The sequence below is a fragment of the Pinus tabuliformis genome, chromosome 3_2, assembly GCF_031772625.1.
Source record: "Pinus tabuliformis cultivar Carrire ecotype Pingquan chromosome 3_2, CPIR1, whole genome shotgun sequence".
Classification (NCBI taxonomy): domain Eukaryota; kingdom Viridiplantae; phylum Streptophyta; class Pinopsida; order Pinales; family Pinaceae; genus Pinus; species Pinus tabuliformis.
Window position 1 is genome coordinate 1,243,388,858 of NC_142302.1, and position 21,759 is coordinate 1,243,410,616.

Sequence of the window (21,759 nt, forward strand, 5' to 3'; positions counted from 1 at the left end):
GGACATCCGTGGCTTTGTTGATGCAGACTGGGCTGGAGATCTAGATCAGAGAAGATCTACAAGTGGGTATGTGTTTAACCTATTTGGAGGTGCAGTCAGTGGGATGAGTAAGAGGCAGTTTGTAGTGGTACTTTCAATTACAGAGGCAAAATACATGGCAGCCACTCATGCAAGCAAGGAAACAGTTTGGTTGCAGAGATTGTGTTTAAGTATGGGGTTAGTACAACGAGCTATAAGGATAGACTGTGACAGCCAAAGTGCAATTTTCTTGGCAAAGAACCCTGCTTATCATTCAAAGACAAAGCACATTGATGTTCAGTATCACTTTGTGAGGGATATGGTTGAGGATAAAAAGGTGTTGCTGGTAAAGGTGGACACTTTGAAGAATACTGCAGATGCATTGACAAAGTCTGTGAGCACTGAGAAGTTCTCTTGGTGTAGAGAAACAATGGGCGTTGTAGGGCTGGACCAATGACTAAGCTCTCTTGTGGCCCCCTGTGGAAAGAAAACAACAAGTGGGAGAATGTTGGGTGTGTGTTATATTCTTTCCACGACCCTATATTAGGTGGGCGGACCTACCTATGGTTTTGTGCATGGATTTCACACATGGTTTTGGGCATGATGGTTTTCTGTCCATGGTATTTTGTAGATCCGGTCAAGGGAACTACGGTTATGTTCTAATCCAGGGTTAATGGATTGGGGTTTATGGATGCTTTGACATGTATATATATGTATTGTAACATTGAAAAGAATATAATGAAAAATCAATCTGGTAGTCCTGGTTTTGGGATCCAGGGGAAAATCTCTATGTATATCTATTTTATGTTTTATGTTCTCGCTATTGTTTATTTTCTGTTTTTAGAATTCGTATGCAGGGAATTTCTGTACGGGGTTAAAACCTTCATCTTCATGCTTCCTCAAAGGATGCGCTCTTCATGCTAATCATTAATGACCGACTTTGACATCAATGACAATACTATTCAAAAAGAAGCACATGGCTGATGCAAGTGGCGGAGGCACATCGCATATCATCATCTAATGGTGGCTGGCAGGGGTTGCTTGCTGTCTGGCTGCCCAACTGGCTGTCAAATGTAGGAGAAAAAGTTTCTCTTATGGGGTTACCCATTTTGGTGGGCAACAATACCAATGTAAGATTATAGTACAACATTGTTGCATAGAAAATGGAACCTTATGCATTTCCTTCAATGTCGTAAATATCTCCAATTGCTCTTGATATTTCGGTTTTTTAAATAATCTGAAATTTCTATGTTTCTGATTTTTTGACATTTTCCAAATTATTGATATTTTATGATATTTTCCTTGATATTTCTGATTAGTTCTTTCCTGACAATGATATATCTCCTGAAAAGATATTTGCAACATTGATTTCCTCTCCCATTAAATTTTTCTTTGAAAATTTGTATTTTTTTTCCTTTCTGATAATTAACTTTCGTTCAATTATTGGGCTGCCTTAGTTTCTATAATGAACTAAAATTGTGGAAAACGAATGAATATAATCGGTCATTATGTTTGTAGCACACAAGTTTTTCTTCCTTGGAGTCCTTAGAATTTGTTATGTTTGCTCATCCCTTGGATGTCGTTTTGGCTTCTTACTTTACTACAATTCAATTTCATATCAAGAAGTTTCATTCTTTATTCTTCCATGTATCTTAGACATCTCTTGTCTAAAAGATTTTCAGATAGTGAAATGATTCAAGTCTTCCGTCTCTGTCCTTGTGCGTTCTAATAGTTAGTTATAATCTCAACAATAGTCTTTCAAATTGAAGTGAGAAATGAGTTAGGGCTCTGGATTGTTAAATAGAATAACTTCTTTATATTCCATTGCTATTGAATGTTCTCAAATTATTTCACAAAGATCATGGCATGGAATATAATGCTTGGTTATTGATGGACAGGGATTGATGCATGACAAAAGGGGCCAGTGTCAACAACGTGCTTTTCAAAATAGGGATGAAAGTACAAATACTATTCAAGGGGACCAAGATATTCAACAACTGAAGAAGGTCGTTATTCAAGCTGTAGCAAATACCAATCGTGGGAAGGTGGATATTTATTTGATTTCCTTCCCAATGTGAACTTTTTTATTTTTATTTTTATTTTTTTGACATGCTATTTTTTTCATTATTTGTTGTAGTTGTTGGATATAATGAGAGGATGGGGGAAGAGAGAGGGGAGGTGAATCAGTATTTCTCTTTTAATAATATTTCACCTTCACATTAAATGCACATAAATCATAATACAATTTTTTTATAAGAAACACTTATACAATTTTCTTTATAAATGTTTTGTAGATTTTTTGTACAAAGTAAACACCAACTTACAACTTTTGTAGACACCAACCTATAGGAGACTCCAATCCCCTAAACTAAACACCAACTCAGCAAATGTGTGGGCACCAACCTACAGGATACTCCAATCTCCTCAGCTGAACACCAACTCAGCAAAAACAATCTATAGGCACCAACATACATCTTCAAAATTAATCCTTTGTTCCTTGGTAAGCTCTCCTTCCCCGGTCCTGCTTCCTATGCCTTTGTCCTGCACTTAGTTTGTGGAATGTTCCTTAAGCACGTTGACCAACCTCCTTGATTCTGCCTTATTTACTGGTCTACTCCAATGCCCCTTAAAGTCTATGATCTTCTACTCTTTCCTCAGATGGTCTATCCTCCTGGCTGAGAGTGAGGGCCACCTTGCCACCTCTGATTCTTCTCTATCAATCAGACTGCTTTCAAGGCCTTTTATGCCTGTGTCTTGCTGTTACTTTAGGGGCTCTCATAGGCCACTAAAATCTTTCATAAGAAAACATGACCAACCTTCAACACCTGCGGCCTTACACTATCCCTCGCGGCTGCTCCTGCAACTTGTAAAATAAGGGACAGATCTTGGCCTTCCACCTGACACTGCCCAAACAGACTCTACCTTTGCCCTGTGGATGCTTCAACACAGTCCTCTATCTATTCTGCTCTTGATTTGCTATAATGTGTCTACTGTTGTGACTTGGCCCTGTTCCTGTAGTTATGTTCCACAGAAGGTAAAAGCATCACTAAGACACCCACAGAAATTCAGCCCTGCTGCCTCAGATAATCAACCTTTTCACAAAGAATTGCCCCAAAAGATACCCCAGAAATTTGCCCTGCCTCCTCCACAGGTGTGGTCAGCTCCCTCCACAATTTATAGAAGTTTATCAGCTATCACACATAAATTAACCCAGCAATAAACAATAACTTGACCTCTGTCTTTCTATTGTGCACTCTGACTGAGGTCCTCGGTTTGCCTCACGTCAGAGACATTGCTCCACCTTCTGGACTCCAGAAGCTTCCTTAAACACAGACACTTAAACTGCAGAGCTCATTTACACACAAGAAAAAACCAGTCACATGTGTGGTTAATTAATAGTGGTTTAGACGTTGACTTATTGGGATGCTGACTTGTCAATTAGCTGGGCCGACCTGTCAATGTTCTTAGATAATTTGTCAATGGTAATTATAACATAGTTTTGGGGCCGACCTTAAGTTCTGGTTATGATTTAGGCTTGTAAAGTCTGATATACAACAAGATATGAGATCCAATCTCCTGAATGATTGGATGAAGGCCTCCTTTATCACCAATATTTGTTGCATCTTGTTTGCACAAACCATGTCCAATCATTACAAGCCCATAACCCTCTTCCTTCTATATGTCCTAAACATAATGCTCACCTGGCTTTTGCTGAAATTCAAATGCAAGAGAGAATTTCTTAACATGATAATTACTTGTGACTATATATATATATATGTTTTCCATTTATCATTTTACTTCTTTCATGAGGTAATCAAGCAATTATACAAATACAATGCACAAAAATACAATGAACACCAGAAATTAGGCTAGCTGCTAGGGCAAAACCCACAAGGGGAAAACCCAGTAATCCTTTCCTTATAGAATCTTAGTGAACAAGAGAAATCCAAGTCATAGACACACTGATCAGTAGACGATTACCCAAGTGCCAAGTCAGCCCTCCAAATTCTGTCACAACTCTGTCAATAAGTCTGATCACAAGATGCCATATTCCTGTCCTTAGATGCTATGTCCCATAGAGAAAGACTGCTTCAGAAATTTGTATGACCACAGAGATGTTATGCCTTGGACAGCTTGCATTAGCCTCTGAAATGTAGCCCGCATTAACCTTAGATAGTTCGGTTACCTTTCACAGATGAGATCCGAATAGGTTGCAAATGGTGCAGGATAGGTGCCAATATATAGTTGTTTCTTCATGCAAACAGACACATCCCTTGGGCAGGCCGACTTGGTCAACTTGGAGACACTAAAATGTACTTTTAAAATTCAATTTTCTTTCTTTTAAATGTCCAAATGAGACATGATAAAATCAACTCTTTTTGACTTCTTTAAAGACATAATTATGAAGACCGAACAGTTAAATTTAGGTATGTTCTATGCTTAGAGCAATTTACTTCAATTTTTTATAATAGCCCAATGACAATATTCAGATTAGCAATCACATCAGTATGATAGTAAAGTGCAGATAGAACATAAACATAAACAGCAGAAGACAAGCCAAGACAAGAGGACACAAGATGTGGCACCAGCCAGGGACAAACCCCAATGTGGGGAAACCCTTGATCAAATCTTCTTATATTCTTCAATAGTTCAGCAGAGAGAGAGATAGTACAAATACATAAATCTGATATTTATGACAGCAGTAGAAAACCCTTGACCAGAGAAGTCAATGCTGGTCAAACTAGACAGAATCTTCCATCCAAGTGGCATCAATAGGAAGCTCATCAAACTGAGTCGAACATAGTCAAACCTTGACTCAATATAATTTCCAGAACACTGTGATCTTCTTGCTGTACTAACTGACACTGCTTCAGCAGTTATCCTTCTCATCAATAATGAAGGCCTTCAAGTCTGCAGTAGGCCACGCAGTCCAAGACTGATAGAACAACCTATGCTGCTGGCTATGGCCTGCGGCCTAGCCCAGCAGCAAGATAGGCCTATGATCCTCAAACAGTCAGCAACTAATAACATATGCTGATCTGATGACAGTGACTTATCAACCTTGAAACAATCCTAAGGAACAGCCCTTATCAATGTGCTGTCACCATGCTTCTTTTATCTATAGCAACCGAAACACTGTCCTTCCAGACCTCCTTATACTGTGAATAAGATCCTTCTTTTGCTGCGGATTATGAGTCTCTTTCTTGCTGCGTATAGGGTCAACAGACTGCAGATTCAGGCCTTCTGAAGCTGCGGATTATGGCCTTCATTTAGGGCCTATATTAGCCCTCCTCTCAACTGCAGATTGAGCCTCTTGTGACTGCGTATAGAAGACTTCCTTTCTGCTGCCTAAACTCTTCTCAATACAGTGGCTAGGGTCCCCATTCAACTGCGTCTAGGGTACACCAGAACAACAGTTAGGACAACAGATAAGACTGTGGATTAAGGTCTCTTCTAGACCTGCGTTAGAGGGTCTCTTTTGACAGTGGATAAGGCCCTTTAAGGATTGCGGATTAGGGCACCTTCAAGACAGTGATTAGGGCTTCTTCCTTGCTGCTAGATAGGCCTCCTTAAACTGCGGCTAGGACTCTTTTTAGGACAGCGTATAGGTGTCTGCAATTATGGCTCTTTCCTTCACTGCGTCTAGGGCTAGAGCTCCCCTCTAGGACTGTGGCCAAATCCTCTCCCTTACCTGCGGCTAAGACTCTTCCTTACTGCGGCTAGGGTAAGGCAAGATCCCTCCCTTTAGGACTGCGGCTAGCTGTGAATAGAACCCTTCCTCTTGTCTGCGGCTAGGGCTCTTTTAGAGCTTCCTTTGACAGCGAATAGAAGCTCCCTTGGACAACGCATTGAAGCCTCTCCTTGCTGCATAGAAGAGCCTCCTTTCTGTGCGTCTAGATGTCTCCTCCTAGGACTGTGATTTGATCTCTTTAGGGCAGCGTATAAGACTCCTCCATGACTGTGATTAGGGCACTCCCTCTAGATCTCTCTTTCACCAAAACCCAAACAAATGAAGAGAGAGATCACAAGAGATGAGTGTGTACAAAATGACTTGAAGACCTCTTCTATTTATAATAAAACGTTGAGGATAGGTTGGGGTAATTTGGTTGCTGGCTGACCTTGACGAATTGTCACATAACACAAATAAATTCATATCTCCATGAATACATGTCGGAATCAGATGATCTTTAGATCAATCCTACACCTCTCGACGAGAGGAATCCAAGGCAAATATCAGCTGCCATAAATAAGAAGACCCACATGGAGTTTGGCCCTAGTTGCCAATTTTAACATGAACCTATTTACACTTCAACAACTTTGACATGAATGGCAACACTATCCAACAGTAGTTGCACAATGTACTTATTCAAGGGGATACATTGTAGTGATCCGTTGTGTACTTGCATGAAGTTAGTGCACTGAGTTATTATAAACTCATATAATGCAAACTTATTGTATAGTTTGAAAGAAAATCCATAATATGATGTTATGAAATGACTCCCCCACACTTGAAACTCATGAAGAAAAGAGTTTGCATAATAGGGTTAGTATGAATGAAAACCAACTCAATCACTAGATGTATGTGATGATTATGTCTTATCTAACCTCTTTTGAAGATGCTCTTGCAATAGTTAGCGCCATATGATCATTCTTGGTTTAATTGAGCACATATGCACAAGGAATAAAAGAGAAGGAAGAGCCTTGTTGGTTTATTAGAGCACATATGAACAAGGAACAACCTTTGATTTTATGTCTTTGCATTACACAATAACACATATTTATGATATAGAGTTGTTTTTTTGTTTGAATAAAACTTCCTTCAAACTTTATTAATAAGCAATATGTACAAGCTTCAATTATAAAAAAACATGTTGTCAACTCAACATCCACAAGCAAAAGCAAAACTCATAAAGTGGTGTTGACACAAGATAAGACAACTCATCTCGAAGTCGATGTCATGAGCAAGTGCAAAAAGAAGGGGTTGGCTTAGACCAAAACAACCCAACAAAGTGATAACTTCAAAACACAAGGTCCTATGCCCTAAGCATAAACAAACTAAATGTTAACCGTGTTGGCCATAAGAGAAGGCAATTCATGGTTGTTAGGGCTCTTCCCCTAGCTTGTAGTTGATAGATCAATAGTAATGCACTCAACAGGGTCCCATCCCCTCAGTGGTGGGCTTAGGAGACTTGGGCACAGTTACGACAAAATCTCACACTTCTTGAGATAAATTCTAAAAGCTCAAGTACGAGATCCATTGCACGTTAGAGGGAGCCACTATCATCTCACCAACCCTCTTCTTGCTTTTGGCCAACTCTCCTCCAACTCAAGGGCTTCTCCTTGGTAGATCTTAGGATCAAATTTCCCAAACAAGCCAAGTCAGGAGCTCCTTAAGGCTTTGAATAAAACTTCCACCAACCAATGGATAGATCAATTGGGGTTTAGGGAGGATAGGATTACTATGGATTTAGGGTAACTTCAGGGTTTGAGTTCAAAGGGAAAGATCCCCAAACACACAGCCTGGGAATCACCAGGAGAGTAAAACCATAACAAAATAGTTTAGAAGATTTGCAATGAAAGTGGGTGATGGAGGATAGAAGATTAATGCCTTAGTATGCGAATATATTTTTTGGGGCATATGGAGTAAAGTGTTGATTTTTGGGTAGCATCGAATGTGCTCTAGCTCCGCAATTTTGTGGAGGGGCTAGAACACATTAGAGCTCCAAACCCATAAATTGTTTGGTGAAATTCCACTCGGATTGTATTTTTATTAAAATAATTTTAGTTGGCTTCCTAAGTCTAAACTTTGGAAAATTAAAATATTAGTGGGTATTAATGAAAATATGGGTGGGAAGCTTCTAAGAGACGAGGATCAAGTCTAATTTAATCTTAGTTGTTGATTAGAGATTAGATCACGACCATTGATTTCTCAACAGGAAAAGTATAAATGAAGACTTGAGAGTCATTGAATTATTTGGAGACACACCGGACAAATACTTAGTAATCCGAGGGAAATCGATTCTCAAGAAGTAAGAGTTTGATTTCATAGGGAGAGTTGCAGAGTGAAGGAAGAGGAGGGTATCAGCATCAGTCGGAGACTGAGGAGGAGGGGACGCAGTGCATAAGAGGACAACGCAGAGGGATAGCTCAGAGAGGTAGCGCAACAAGGGACGCAGTGAAGGTTGGAGGGTCTCTTGGGTGTCAGAATTTCTCCAAAGGGTGGAGGAAAATTATCTCAAGTGTTTTCAGAAAGGTTTCTATATGTTCTGCAAATCATTCCTTGTAAAGAGATTGTTGCTGAAGAATAATAAATAAACCCTCCTCTGCTGCATTGGTTTTCCCGCATTGGGTTTTTCCGGGGACTATTGTAAAAAAAAATGTGTTGATGTGATTGATTCATGTGCTTGTATTTCACTGTTCTTTTCTCTATGCTATTATGTGACAACCGCAGTAGAATTTACTTTCAATGTTTAGTGAAGGGTTCTGTAAATAACTTATTGTGGAAAATAAGTAGGAGAAATAAATCAGTTACTGTAGTAGAATTTCATGTTAGAAATTTTCACATGGTATTAGAGCTGAGATCGGGCAACAGGATTAGAGAATCTGCAATGAGTCGTGAACATGATGCTAGAGCAACAACTCAAAAGGACTCACGCAGTTCTCCCGAGAAAGAGGAAAGCACGAAGAATATAATGGATCACGACAATTCTGTGTTGGCTTCCAGACTGGAAGAAGAAGTCGCTTGCTTGTCAAGTTCTGCTTCCTTTAAGGTTTGGTATATTGATAGTGGGGCTTCTGTGCACATGACGAGAATACGAGAATGCTTCTCGAGCTATCAAGAAGAACATATGAACTTCCAAATCACCATGGGAAATAAGTCAAAATGTATCCCTGTAGGAAGAGGTACTATAGTTTTTCAAACAAAAGTAGGGGATCAACTTTGAGCTACAAATGTGCTTCATGTGCTTGGATTGGGGATCAACTCACTCTTTGTATCTTAGTTACAGAAGAAGGGCTATGATGTTTACTTCATTGGGAAGAAAGTATATGTCAAACATCTGAGTTGGAAGAAGAAGGCCCAAATTGGAGTCAGAAGTAACAGACTGTATAAGTTACAGCTAGAATCTCCAATGGCACTGATAGGTAGTAGTGGTGAAAAAGATTTGAATGAACTATGGCACAAAAGGATGGGGCACTTACACCATGGGGCTCTAAGAATTTTTAGAGGAACCGTCACAGGAGTTCTAGAATTAAGTACCAAACGAGACGATGTATGCAGAGGTTGTGTAATGGGCAAGTATGCCAAAGCGGCTTATTCCAGAAGTAACAATAGGGAAAAGAGTGTTCTGGGATTGATACACTCAGATATTTGTGGACCCATGTCCACAAAAGCTCGTAGTGGTGCCAAATATTTCGTCACCTTTATTGATGACCATTCCAGGAAGACTTGGATCTACTTTCTGAAAACCAAGGATGAGGTTTTTCATCGATTCAAAGAATTTAAAGCCCTGGTTGAGAATCTGATAGGGAAAAGGATAAAAGTGTTGCACTCAGACAATGGTGGAGAATATATTGATAAAGACTTCACTGAGTTTTGCGCAAGGGAAGGCATCAAAAGAGAATGGACAACTCCATATAATCCGGAGTAGAATGGAGTAGCAGAGAGGAAGAACAAAACTATTGTTGAAGCAGCGAGGGCAATGTTGTATGATCAGGATATGCTTGTTGATTTGGGGTAGCATCGGATGTGTTGTAGCCACGAAAATTGGTGGAGAGGCTAAGGCACATGAGATCTCCAATACCTAGAAAGGGTTTGGGCAAATTCTAAACAGTTTGGGAGATATTAAAATAATTAATATTTTTAATGGAGTCCCTAAGTCTAAACTTAGGGAAATTAAAATATTAATGTGAATTAATATAAAACTGTGTTAGAATGGTCCAAAAGTCATGGATCAAGCCAGATCTAATCTTAGCCGTGATTAGGGACTTAATCTCGGCCGTTGATTTATCAACAAGAAAAGTATAAGAGGAGGCTTGAGGGTCACTGGGAGAACACACCGAGTTGATCAAGATTTCGATTTTCTGGGGCAGGGTTTGCTGAGGAAGTCGAAAGTGTGATCAGAGTTGCAGCTGATGGGTAGTGAATATAGAAGCAGCGAGGGTACCGGGAGAATCAGCGCAAAAGCCGGGAGAGAGGGACGCAGAGCCAGCCAGAGGCCATGCAGAGCCAGCTAGGGCCCACGCAGAGGCAACCAGGAGTTGCACAGTGCCTCAGAGAGCCAACATGGGTGATGCAGAGGCTCTAGAGGCTGACCTAGTGCCTCCAGAGGTTGACGTAGGGGTTATTGGGTTGATATTGGGCTGCCGCTGGGCTAGGAAGGGCTGATGTAGTCCCCAGAGGTAGACACTAGGGTTTTCGTGGGGCAGATTGGAGCTGGGAGCTGTCAGAGTGTTTATCCAGAACATCTGCCTCCGACTGAGAGGTACTACTACTGAGATTATTCTCTGTTGGGTGAGTCGGTTTTGGCACCTAGATTGTATTCTGAAACTACTTAATAATTAAAACCCTCAGATAGCTGCACCAGTTTTCCCGCATTGGGTTTTTCCGGGGACATTGGTCCAAAAACAATGGTGTCACTTGTGTGCTTGTTTTGTTTCCTTCAGTTGATGATCTGTAATGTGTTGAGCATGTACTTGTATTTATTTTCAATATTTACATGGTAAATAACTTGTTAATTAATCAGAACAAGTAGGCAGGGATAAATCAAAAAAGTACATGAAGGGTTTCTAACAGTTAGACTTAGAAATTCCAACATGGTATCAGAGTGTGGTTGCAGATCATAGGAGAACTGAGGACATCAACCCAATAGAGTAGTAGCAACAAAAAACAGCTGTTTTGAGTGACAGAAGCTGTTCCTAACAAAGTAGCAGCAAGGAAGGGGTGACGCAGTGCCTGCGTCATCAAGATTGAGCCAGGAAGAGGCAGCGCGGAGGCTAAGGGAGGCAAAGGCAGACTCACACAAAGCCACGCAGAGGCCAGGAGGACTGACGCAGTTAGTTGAGGAGGCTGATTTGCCAGTGCCGGGATTGCGTAGAGCCTAGGAGCTCTAACCTTCAGTTTGCTGGGGTTTAGGAGGCTGTGGGTAAGTTGCAGAGTGGAGCTGGTGGGGTGTTGGAAATAATACTGAGAGGGGGGGGGTGAATCAGTATTATCAGATCAGATAAAACTTTTCAATTTCATACTCAGAAACATATACGCGACTTCAGATAAGTGAACCCGCGTGTACACGCGACTGTGTCTAATGCAACTAGCGTATACCCAGAGATCTTATAATTCAGTTAGCTTAATCTTCAGTAAATGCATCAGAACATTATTAAGCAATTTAACAGTAAACAGGCGCAGTATAACAGAACAGAACATCACACAAGAGCCACACACATGAACACCATGATATAAGGTGGAAACCCAATGTGGGTGAAAACCACCTGCTGCAATTCGTCTCTTTCTTCTTTAATGAGAAACTTCTTTTACAATGTACTGGTGCAATCCTTTACCAGTACGCAGGCTACAACCTGCAGAGGGCTACAACCCTCTCTCGTTTTCCAACTACTTCTGGAAGGGAGTTACAACCCCCTCAGCTCTTGTACTAGCTGATCCATTTACTAGTACGTAGGTGCTGACCCTACAACCTTCAGGGACCACGTTTCATCAATTTTCAGACTGGATCCAAGAATACAAAGCAAACATTACCGCAATACAATCATCAACTTATACTTGCATCATAATTCATTAAACAACCCAATACCGAATCACTGAAACCCTGTCATCAAGAACACAGAACCCAAACCAGAATCCAGAACTCTGTAACAACCACCAGAATCAGCAGCAACCTGAAATATTAACCCTTATCATGCATACGCTACTTCACTGTACCAAAACCGCGTGTATACGCGCTTTTTCCAAAGGCAACCTGCGTGCAGATCTAGAAATGATTACTTTTGCCTTCGCTGTCAGATCTGACCCTTGCCAAGCGTCCCGAACAGATAACCAGCAATACCAGATCCTCTCACTGCGTCAGACACTCACAATCCATACACCTTTGCCTAGTGATCTTCTCCTTATATAGCCTTAGGCCTTGTTCAATACCAAGAGCCAAAACCATAGAAACATAATACCATCAACCTCGAAACTAGGGATCAACACGTCCGTCGAGACATTATGGTCCAAAACCATAGGCACAACTTCCAAGGTCTAACTACCACGGACCAAAGGTACTTTTCACATGTACGCGCTTTTACTGAAGCCAACCTGCGTGTACACGCGGATTCTCTTTGCTGAACCTGCGTATATCTCTTTCTTGTCCTGCTGTACTGAGATCTATCCTCTGATCAAGTTGCCATCACTTGTACCAACCTCTGAGCACCTGTACCAACCTCTGAGTGAGTTGCCATCAAGGACAACACTTGAAACATAATGCCAACATGGGGCACTATAGTCAGAACAGTACCTAACAGGGCGAGGCCAAGGTAGAGGGAGTTGTTGTCGAGGTGGATTTCTAGGCAAGGAATCTAGATCAGTGTTGCAGTCGCACATATGATTGGAGAGGGGCATCTCGACATTGGCAAAAGGGTTTCAAGGAGGGAGATCGAGGCTCAGAGGAGTCATACTAAGAGCTTCTAGGAGGGAAGTAGAGGAGCAGCGAAATGGCACTACACGGAGTAAGAGACCAGGACAGACTGGACGGAGCCTCAAACTTCGTAGTCTGGAAGGCCAGAATCTTATCCGTACTAGACAGGAATCGTGTCAAGCACTTCACCTTGAGGACGATAGCTATCCCAGTTGACCCGATTGATAACGACAGGTACGAGGATGCAATGGTGAGGGCTAAGAGTATCATCCTTGACGGGGTCAAGGATCATATAGTACCACATATTGTCGAGAAGAACACGACACAGGAGATGTGGGAGGCCCTGACCAAGTTGTATCAGCATACTTCCGTGCAGAGGAAGATGCTACTAGAAAATCAGCTGTGATCATACTAGATGCAAAAGGGAGAACAAATTGACCCATTCCTCGGTTGATTGAAGGAGATTCGGGATCAGCTGACTTCCATAGGGGCAACACTGGATCCAGAATTGATGGTGAGAACAACCCTGAACGCAGTCTCAGAAGACTGGGAGGTGTTTGTCCAGAGCATACTGGGCAGGGCGACCCTTCTAGATTGGGAGGAAATGTGGGCTGCTCTTTGCCAAGAAGAGAAAAGGTTGAGCAAGGCGGGAAGCAACGACAAGGGGATCAGAATCAAGAAGGAGGAGGAGGATGCTGCCCTAACATCTGAGGGAAAGCAGGAGAAACAAAAGAAGGACCTCTCCAAGGTCAAATGCTTCCACTGTGGGGAGTTGGGTCATTATGCGACCTAGTGTCCAAGGAAGAAGAGTAAGGGAGAGGCCTCCGAGACCAAGGCAGCGCCAGCAAGGGCAGAGAAGGAAGTGGAGACAGATGATGATTGTGCCATGAGTGCTCATGTGCCACTTCAGAAGAAGTGGGGAGACATCGAGTTGTAGTCAGGCGGACTACAGGCGATGAGGGGCAGGATCCTCGAGGTACCCAGCCTCTTGGATTAGACCTTGCTACGGGAGCCCCGAAGAGGAGTAGCAGTACTGGCGATGTTAGTAGAGACGGATGCGGATGGAGCAACAGAGGGAGCTATAGTGCAGGATTCCAGGACAGCGCAAGGCTAGCAGGCTGCAACAATGCGAGAGGCACGAGAGTGTTGCACCAGTGCAGGATGGCACAGAGAGGTGTGCAACGATGCGAGATGCATGGAGTTGTTGCAGCAGCACAGAGGTCAGAGAGGGAGCACTTGTTAGTGACAGAGGGAGCTTCAGCATCAGGAGTGTTTCTAGCCTGACAGAGATGTCAGAGTTGGGAGATCAGTTACTTACTTCTCAGTAACTGGGTTGTAGTGCAGCAGTTAGCAGTGGTAGTGCTACGGGTAGCACGATGTAGCATGATGAGAGGGGCTGCAGTGCAGATGTAGCAGTGGTAGTGGCAGGGCCATGGTTAGCAGCACGGATGTAGAGGGAGTTGCAGTATGGATGCAGTAGTGGCAGTGGTAGGGCCATGGGTAGCAGTTAAGGATGCAGCAGTGCAGAGGATGTTGGGCAACAGGCCTAAGATCAGCACAGGGACCGATGTTGGATGATCAGAGTGATGCTAAGTGAGGAGTATTACTAGAGCACAGTCCTCGCTAAGAGGGAGTGTTGATTTGGGGTAGCATCGGATGTGCTCTAGCCACGAAAATTGGTGGAGAGGCTAAGGCACATGAAATCTCCAATACCCAAAAGGGGTTTGGGCAAATTCTAAACAGTTTGGGAGATATTAAAACAATTAATATTTTAAATGGAGTCCCTAAGTCTAAACTTAGGGAAATTAAAATATTAATGTGAATTAATATAAAACTGTGTTAAAATGGTCCAAAAGTCATGGATCAAGCCAGATCTAACCTTAGCCATTGATTAGGGACTTAATCTCGATTGTTGATTTATCAACGAGAAAAGTATAAGAGGAGGCTTGAGGGTCACTTGGAGAACACACCGAGTTGATCAAGATTTCGATTTTCTGGGGTAGGGTTTGCTTAGGAAGTCGAAAGTGTGATCAGAGTTGCAGCTGAGGGCAGTGAATACAGAAGCAGAGAGGGTACCGGGAGAATCAATGCAGAAGGTGGGAGAGACGTATGCAGAGCTAGCCAGAGGCCACACAGAGCCAGCTAGGGCCCACGCAGAGGCAGCCAGGAGCTGCGCAGTGCCTCAAAGAGCCAGCGTGGGTGACGCAGAGGCTCTAGAGGCTGATGCAGTGCCTCCAGAGGTTGACACAGGGGTTATTGGGCTGACGCTGGGCCAGGAAGGGCTGACGCAGTCCCTAGAGGCAGACACTGGGGTTTTCGTGGGGCAGATTGGAGCTGGGAGCTATCGGATTGTTTATCCAGGGTTTCAGCCGGAACATTTGTCTCCGACTGAGAGGTACTATTGCCGAGATTATTCTTTGTTGGGTGAGCCGGTTTTGGCACCCAGATTGTATTATGAAACTGCTTATAATTAAAACCCTCAGATAGCTGCACCGGTTTTTCCCGCATTGGGTTTTTTCGGGGACATTGGTCCAAAAACAACGATATCACTTGTTTGCTTGTTTTGTTTCCTTAAGTTGATGATCTATAATGTGTTGAGCATGTACTTGTATTTATTTTCAGTATTTACATGGTAAATAACTTGTTAATTTATCAAAACAAGTAGGCAAAAATAAATCATAAAAGTACATGAAGGGTTTCTAACAGTTAGACTTAGAAATTCCAACAATGCCCAAATTTTTATGGGCAGAAGCATGTAGCACAACAGTATATGTTTAGAATAGGACTCCTCACAGGGCATTAGGTAATATTACTCTGGACAGTGTCTTCACCAGCAAGAAGCCTGAAGTGAGTCATTTTAGAATATTTGGGAGCTTGGCATACTACCATATACCCGAAGAAAAGAGGAAGAAGTTGGATCAAACTGCAGAAAAATGATATATTGTGGGATAGAGCGAGAATGCTAAGGCATATAGAATCTACCTTCCAGGCAATAGAAAGATCATAGTACGACGAGATGTAAAGTTCATGGAGGACAGAGCTTTTAGGAAATCTCAAGAAATGCCTTCCAAAGAGCAGTCAAAGGATGATCCATTGGTCCAACCATTTCGACTAGCAGAAACCAGCACCAGTGTTTCTCCAAAGGACAAGAATCCAGAGGCATCACAACGGGTGGAATCTTAGGAGGAGGATCAAATAGATTCACCCACCACCAGTGGAAGAACGAGTTGGAAACTTCGATAGATACTACGGGATGCAGAGGATTTCATTGGAGCTCCCAGGAATGAGAAAAGGGATCGTAGACAACCAGATAGATACCGAGCTTTGGTGGTTCAGGTTGAAGAACCCTCTAGGTTTCAAGAGAGCGTTCAACATCAAGTATGGGTAGATGCTATGGTGGAGGAATACAGTTCCATAATGATCAGTGATGTCTGGGAAGTGGTACCTAGGCCTCATAGATGGATCTATAAGGTCAAATATGCTGCAGATAGCAGTGTGGAAAAATACAAAGCCAGGTTTGTGGCTAAGGGGTATGCTCAGAAGGAAGGGATAGACTACGAAGAAACCCAATAGCCAGGGATACTTTATTAGATTTGTGATATCCCTTGCATCACAGATGGGGTGGGAGATTCACTAGATGGATGTTAAGGTTGTGTTCTTGAACGGGGTGATAGAAGAAGTATGCATTGAACAACTAGAGTGTTTTGAGACACATGAGAAGAAAACTCATGTATGTAGGTTGACGAAAGCCTTGTATGGGTTTAAACAAGTGCTTAGAGCATGGTATGGTCGAATTGATGGTTACTTGCAGAAGATGGGATTTGTCAAGAGTGACGCAGATCCTCTAATATTTGATTGTAGAGATTGAGCCTCTAATTATGGTGTTATATGTGGATGAACTTTTCCTGACAGGTTCATCTAGGCTCATCAAAGATTGCAAGGAAAACCTAGCTACAAAATTTGACATGAAGGATTTGGGACGGATGCATTATTTTCTGGGGTTGGAAGTTTGGCAGCAGAAGGGTGGAATTTTCCTTGGACAAGGGAGATAAGATATAGAAATTTTAAAAAGGTTAAGAATGCAGGACTGTAGACCCATGACTACTCCAATGATTATCAACTGGAAGAAGATTGATGCGTGTAAAGATAAAGAAATAGATCCCACCTTGTATAGGCAACTCATAGGGTCTGTTGTAGATCTAACCCAAGAATATTATAGATCTGATATGAAATAGCTCTGATACCAATTGTTGTAGATCTAACCCAGAAATATTATAGATCTGATATGAAAATGTAAGATAATGCAAATAAACCCAAGAATAAGATGAAATGATTCTCTATTGATATCAAACCCTTATGGTAGGGCAACACCATACATTCACTCCTTAAGGAAGGAGAACACTCCACAAGCCATATGCCTGTTCATACAAGAATACTTCTCTTCATATCTCTCCATGTGGAGTCTCTAGCCTCTATATAGGCCTCATACATACAATACCATGAGTCATTACCATGGTTCCGTCATACCATCAACTAATACCATGGGCCCATTACATTATTATTAACTACTTGTGGTCCCTTACATGACATGGGTTAACCACCTTATTTATTACTATGGCCCATCCCATTATTACATTATTACCTTGGGTACCTCCCTTGGTACCCCATATTATCCCCCCTAGGTATATAACATTCCACCCCCCTAAGCATGTTTCGTCCCCGAAACATGGGAAGAACATAAATAATAAGATCTACTCAAAAGAGTAGTCCACTGATACCATGCACATGCATCTAGCCATCCAAGAGAAAGGTGAACCCTCGATCTCGCTGGTGCCTCGCTCGCTTGAGATGGAAGTTGACCGTGGCAGCTTTTCTGTGTTGATGTGTAGTAGGTGGATCGTCTCTCCTTTCTATCCATCATGTGACTACTTGGTTTCCATGATGGTTGTCTTGCGGGGTGATGTGGGTGATGATATGTTGAAGTTTTAACCCATGATGGCTTTTGCTTGACTTCACCCTGCTGTGGTGCCTGTTGTGGTGTCTTCTTTTTCAATATGACTTCAACCACTGAGCCCTCCTCGGATGTATCATCACCTGTAACCTTTTCTTCTGCAGCCTCTGTTTGTGTTTGATTGTCGATCATCAAAGGCTCATCATCTGATGTGTCAGTCCCTTGAACATCTTATGCTTCAGCCTCCTTGGACTCTACCTGCTTATTAATGGAAATATCCTGTAATGTAATTTTCTTCTTTTTATACCAGAGCTTCAGGAATTTCTTCTGCACATTAATATTGGTAGTACCCACTAATTCCATCCAAGGGTATCCCAAAACAACATCCATGTTATTCGTATCTGAAGCATAAAATCACCATGAAACACATACTTATCCATAGAAAGCTTCAAATCCTTATAGATTTGAACATCCTTATCATCCACCTGTGTATGTTCAATTTGTTTTGCTGGGACTTGCAATTTTTTTGCCAAATTAACACTAATAAAATTATGTTTACAACTAGGATTGATAGAAACAATGATCTTCTCTTTCTGAATCAATCCATGAATCTGCAATAAGGATATACCAGTAGGAAGTAACCCTTTAGGTTCCATAGTTTCCTTCTTTTCTGTAAAAATAAAATCTTTGCTAGGCAATGTGACCTAACGAGCTAACTGGCAAGCCTCCATCCATGTGGAAGGGTGGTGAAGTAGAACTTGAGCTTTGATGGCTTCTTTAAGACCGCTGATAAAACAGTCCTTGAAGAATGTATCTGTGAGACCCCTAGTGCGGAAGGCTAAGGCTTCAAAAGCGGTAATATATTCCTCCACTGTACCAGTCTGTCGGAGCTTAGTGAGACGACCCAAAAAAGATTCTTCCTGTTCAAAGCGATCTAGGCCCGCCATCACAAAAATATTGGCGAAAAATTGAAATGGTCACAGATCCGTCAATATTGCTCAGAATCCCTATTATAACCTGTTTTTAGAAATGGAACAATCATTCTGCATCTGCCCATGTGATAAAAATCCTGATCCAGGCACTAGAATTCCAGATCTGCTCTGCTACTCTCCCGCCGTCACCCAAAATGTCTGCAAAAAGAGCTGATTTTAAATCAGCGATATCTCCCTCATCCGGACTCCGATTCGACCAATTTTTTTTGTGAAATCGGGTGTTTTTTCCCAAAGAATACAGATCTACAATTAGATTTTGCAGATCTTGCACCAGGGCTTCTAGATCTGCGCCGCAAACTCGCTGCCCTGAAAATTGTCTGCAACCCCACTGATTTTTAGATCAGCGATATCTCCTTCATCCGGACTCCGATTCAACTGATTTTTTTTTTGAATTTGGGTATTTTTTCACAAGGAATACAGATCTGCAATTAGATTCTGCAAATCTTGCACCAAAACGTACAGATCTGATCTGCAAATTCGCCACCCAAAAAATCCCTGCAAAAATAAAAAAAAAATTTCCACGGTTTGCCCAAGAAAGTGCTCTGATACCAATTGTTGTAGATCTAACCCAAGAATATTATAGATCTGATATGAAATAGCTCCGATACCAATTGTTGTAGATCTAACCCAAGAATATTATAGATCTGATATGAAATAGCTCTGATACTAATTGTTGTAGATCTAACCCAGAAATATTATAGATCTGATATGAAAATGTAAGATAATGCAAATAAACCCAAGAATAAGATGAAATGATTCTCTATTGATATCAAACCCTTATGGTAGGGCAACACCATACATTCACTCCTTAAGGAAGGAGAACACTCCACAAGCCATATGCCTGTTCATATAAGAATACTTCTCTTCATATCTCTCCATGTGGAGTCTCTAGCCTCTATATAGGCCTCATACATACAATACCATGGGTCATTACCATGGTTCCCTCATACCATCAACTAATACCATGGGCCCATTACATTATTATTAACTACTTGTGGTCCCTTACATGACATGGGTTAACCACCTTATTTATTACTATGGCCCATCCCATTATTACATTATTACCTTGGGTACCTCCCTTGGTACCCCATATTATCCCCCCTAGGTATATAACAGGGTCCCTGATGTATCTGGTCAATACCAGGTCAGACATTTGTTATGTTGTCAACACCCTCAGTCAGTTCATGGTGGAACCGAAGAGGGCACACTAGGCAACAACCAAGCATGTTCTCAGATATATACGAGGAACAGTCGAGCATGGATTAATGTACACCCAAGGCAATGATATTAGGTTGAATGGGTTAACTGACATAGATTGCGATGGAAGTTCAGTAGATCAGAAAAGTACCACTGGGTACTGTTTCAACATTGGATCAGGAATGACCTGCCTGGTGTAGTAGGAAACAAAAGTTCGTAGCTCTGAGCTCAGTTGAAGCTTGATATATGGCATCTAGCACAACATCGTGTGAAGCCATATGGCTTAGAAAGTTACTTGTGAATCTATTCATGCTTAGAAAGTTACATGTACAATATAATAACTATCTAGGGTTTTCATCACCTTGATTGAATTCCAAGGGATTTAGAGTACGAACCCTGACTAGATCGAGGGCATTATGTCAAAAACATCATTCATTATTTCCTTTCATAGAGAATTGTCAAATACCTATAAGCCCTAGATATCATAGGTTAGGAACAAGCGTATAAGGGTAAGGGTTCCATATGTTAAATTTTCATCACAAAAGAAAACTTTCAAACCCTAGAAGCAATTAAACCCTAATATTTTCCATACTTTTAAGAAATGATTATGTTATACATACCTTAAGATTGCATACCTCATTTTTGAAGGATTGATGTTCCATTTGCCTTTCCCTTTTCTTTTTTCTTGCAAATTGAGTACACATTGTTAGACAATTAAAGCATAAAGAATAAAGATAACACTTACTTGACTTTGATGAATGATTGCAAGCTGGTCCAAGAAATGTTGGAAGTTATAAGGTGCTGAGTCAACTCCTTTACAAAATGATAGACAACTTTACAGAGATATCGAGCTTGTTCAACGAACTGTTCCTTTCTTCAATTATTTTTCTGAATTAGAAGACACTTTATTTTGTGATCCTTCAAGTCATCTTTTACTAAGGCTCGAGCCTTATATATTTATCTATACAAATTCTTGTCCTTCCACAGGGGTCTCGAATCCTTTAATTTTGAGGTGACAATAACTCTGTAACCATCCTATAAATGCTTTTAAATAGTTCGAGGTTCATTTCTTTTGTAGGCTGTAAGGACTCCCTTTAGTCCTCAAAATATAACTTGGTCACCTTAATCCTGTGTTAACCTCAGAACTTCAGATTTTTGGACTGTTTTAAACTTTTGGGATTATGAACAAAGGTATGATCCTTTTCATATGAGACTCGGCTTGGTCTTAGGTTTGTAGCCTAGACTTTTGGTCCTTCAAAATGCTATCTGGATTCTTCCAACTGTTATAATTTAAGGTCTGGTTTATGTTCCTAATTACCCAGTTTTGCGGCCTAATTAAGTTCAGAATTGAGTCATGTTAATTCGGTCCTCCTTCTAGGTAGCTCGGTCTTGAAGCCTAGACATGAGACTTTTGATTTTAGTGATCTTCTAGCTGCCTTTTGTTGAAGAATGTAACTAGGTTCGGTCTTCATAATTGTATAATGTAATTTATTTGTCAAAAGAAATTTTATAATGACTTATTAAAGCATGGGTTTCATGCTTGGGTCATCATGTTTATAGGTCAAAGCCTCCATTGTAGGCTTCTAGGTTTTATATTGAGTCAATAGAGTCATTGTAAATTTTATTGGACCCTTCTTGGGCTTTTGTATCATGTAAAAAGAATTATTTTTGAGTCAAATAGGTCATTTGACACCTCCACACCAAGTCGGCCTACATTAGGGCAATTCGACCCCTAGAAGAGGCTATATATAGACAGACAATTCGATCCATTTGCTCACTCACTCAACAAGTTCGATACACAAGAAAGAGAGGCAGAAAAAGGTGCAAAATTCCAAGAGAAGGAAGAAGATTGAAGGAGAAGACAAAGTCGAAGTTTTGGGCCATCTTTCTCTCACACGCGAAGTTACTGGGCTATTGTTGGGGCCGAAATTCTGAATTCTACTGCAGGTCGAAGTTTTGTTGCTGGGGTCGA

At 41.3% G+C, this 21,759-nt stretch overlaps 1 protein-coding gene across 6 annotated transcripts in view; it reads left to right on the forward strand.

Annotated features, from left to right (window-relative positions):
• The window catches only part of LOC149185237 (plastid-lipid-associated protein, chloroplastic-like), a 147,249-nt gene that overhangs the window by 44,491 nt on the left and 80,999 nt on the right, over positions 1 to 21,759 (forward strand). For all 6 annotated transcript variants that reach the window (XR_016257360.1, XR_016257359.1, XM_089417849.1 and 3 more), the window contains one exon: positions 1,917 to 2,063. Coding sequence is in view for 4 of the 6 variants with exons in the window: in XM_089417849.1 (XP_089273975.1) it covers positions 1,917 to 2,063 (147 nt within the window). In the remaining 2 variants the exon portion in view is untranslated. The remainder of the gene's footprint in view (positions 1 to 1,916; positions 2,064 to 21,759) is intronic.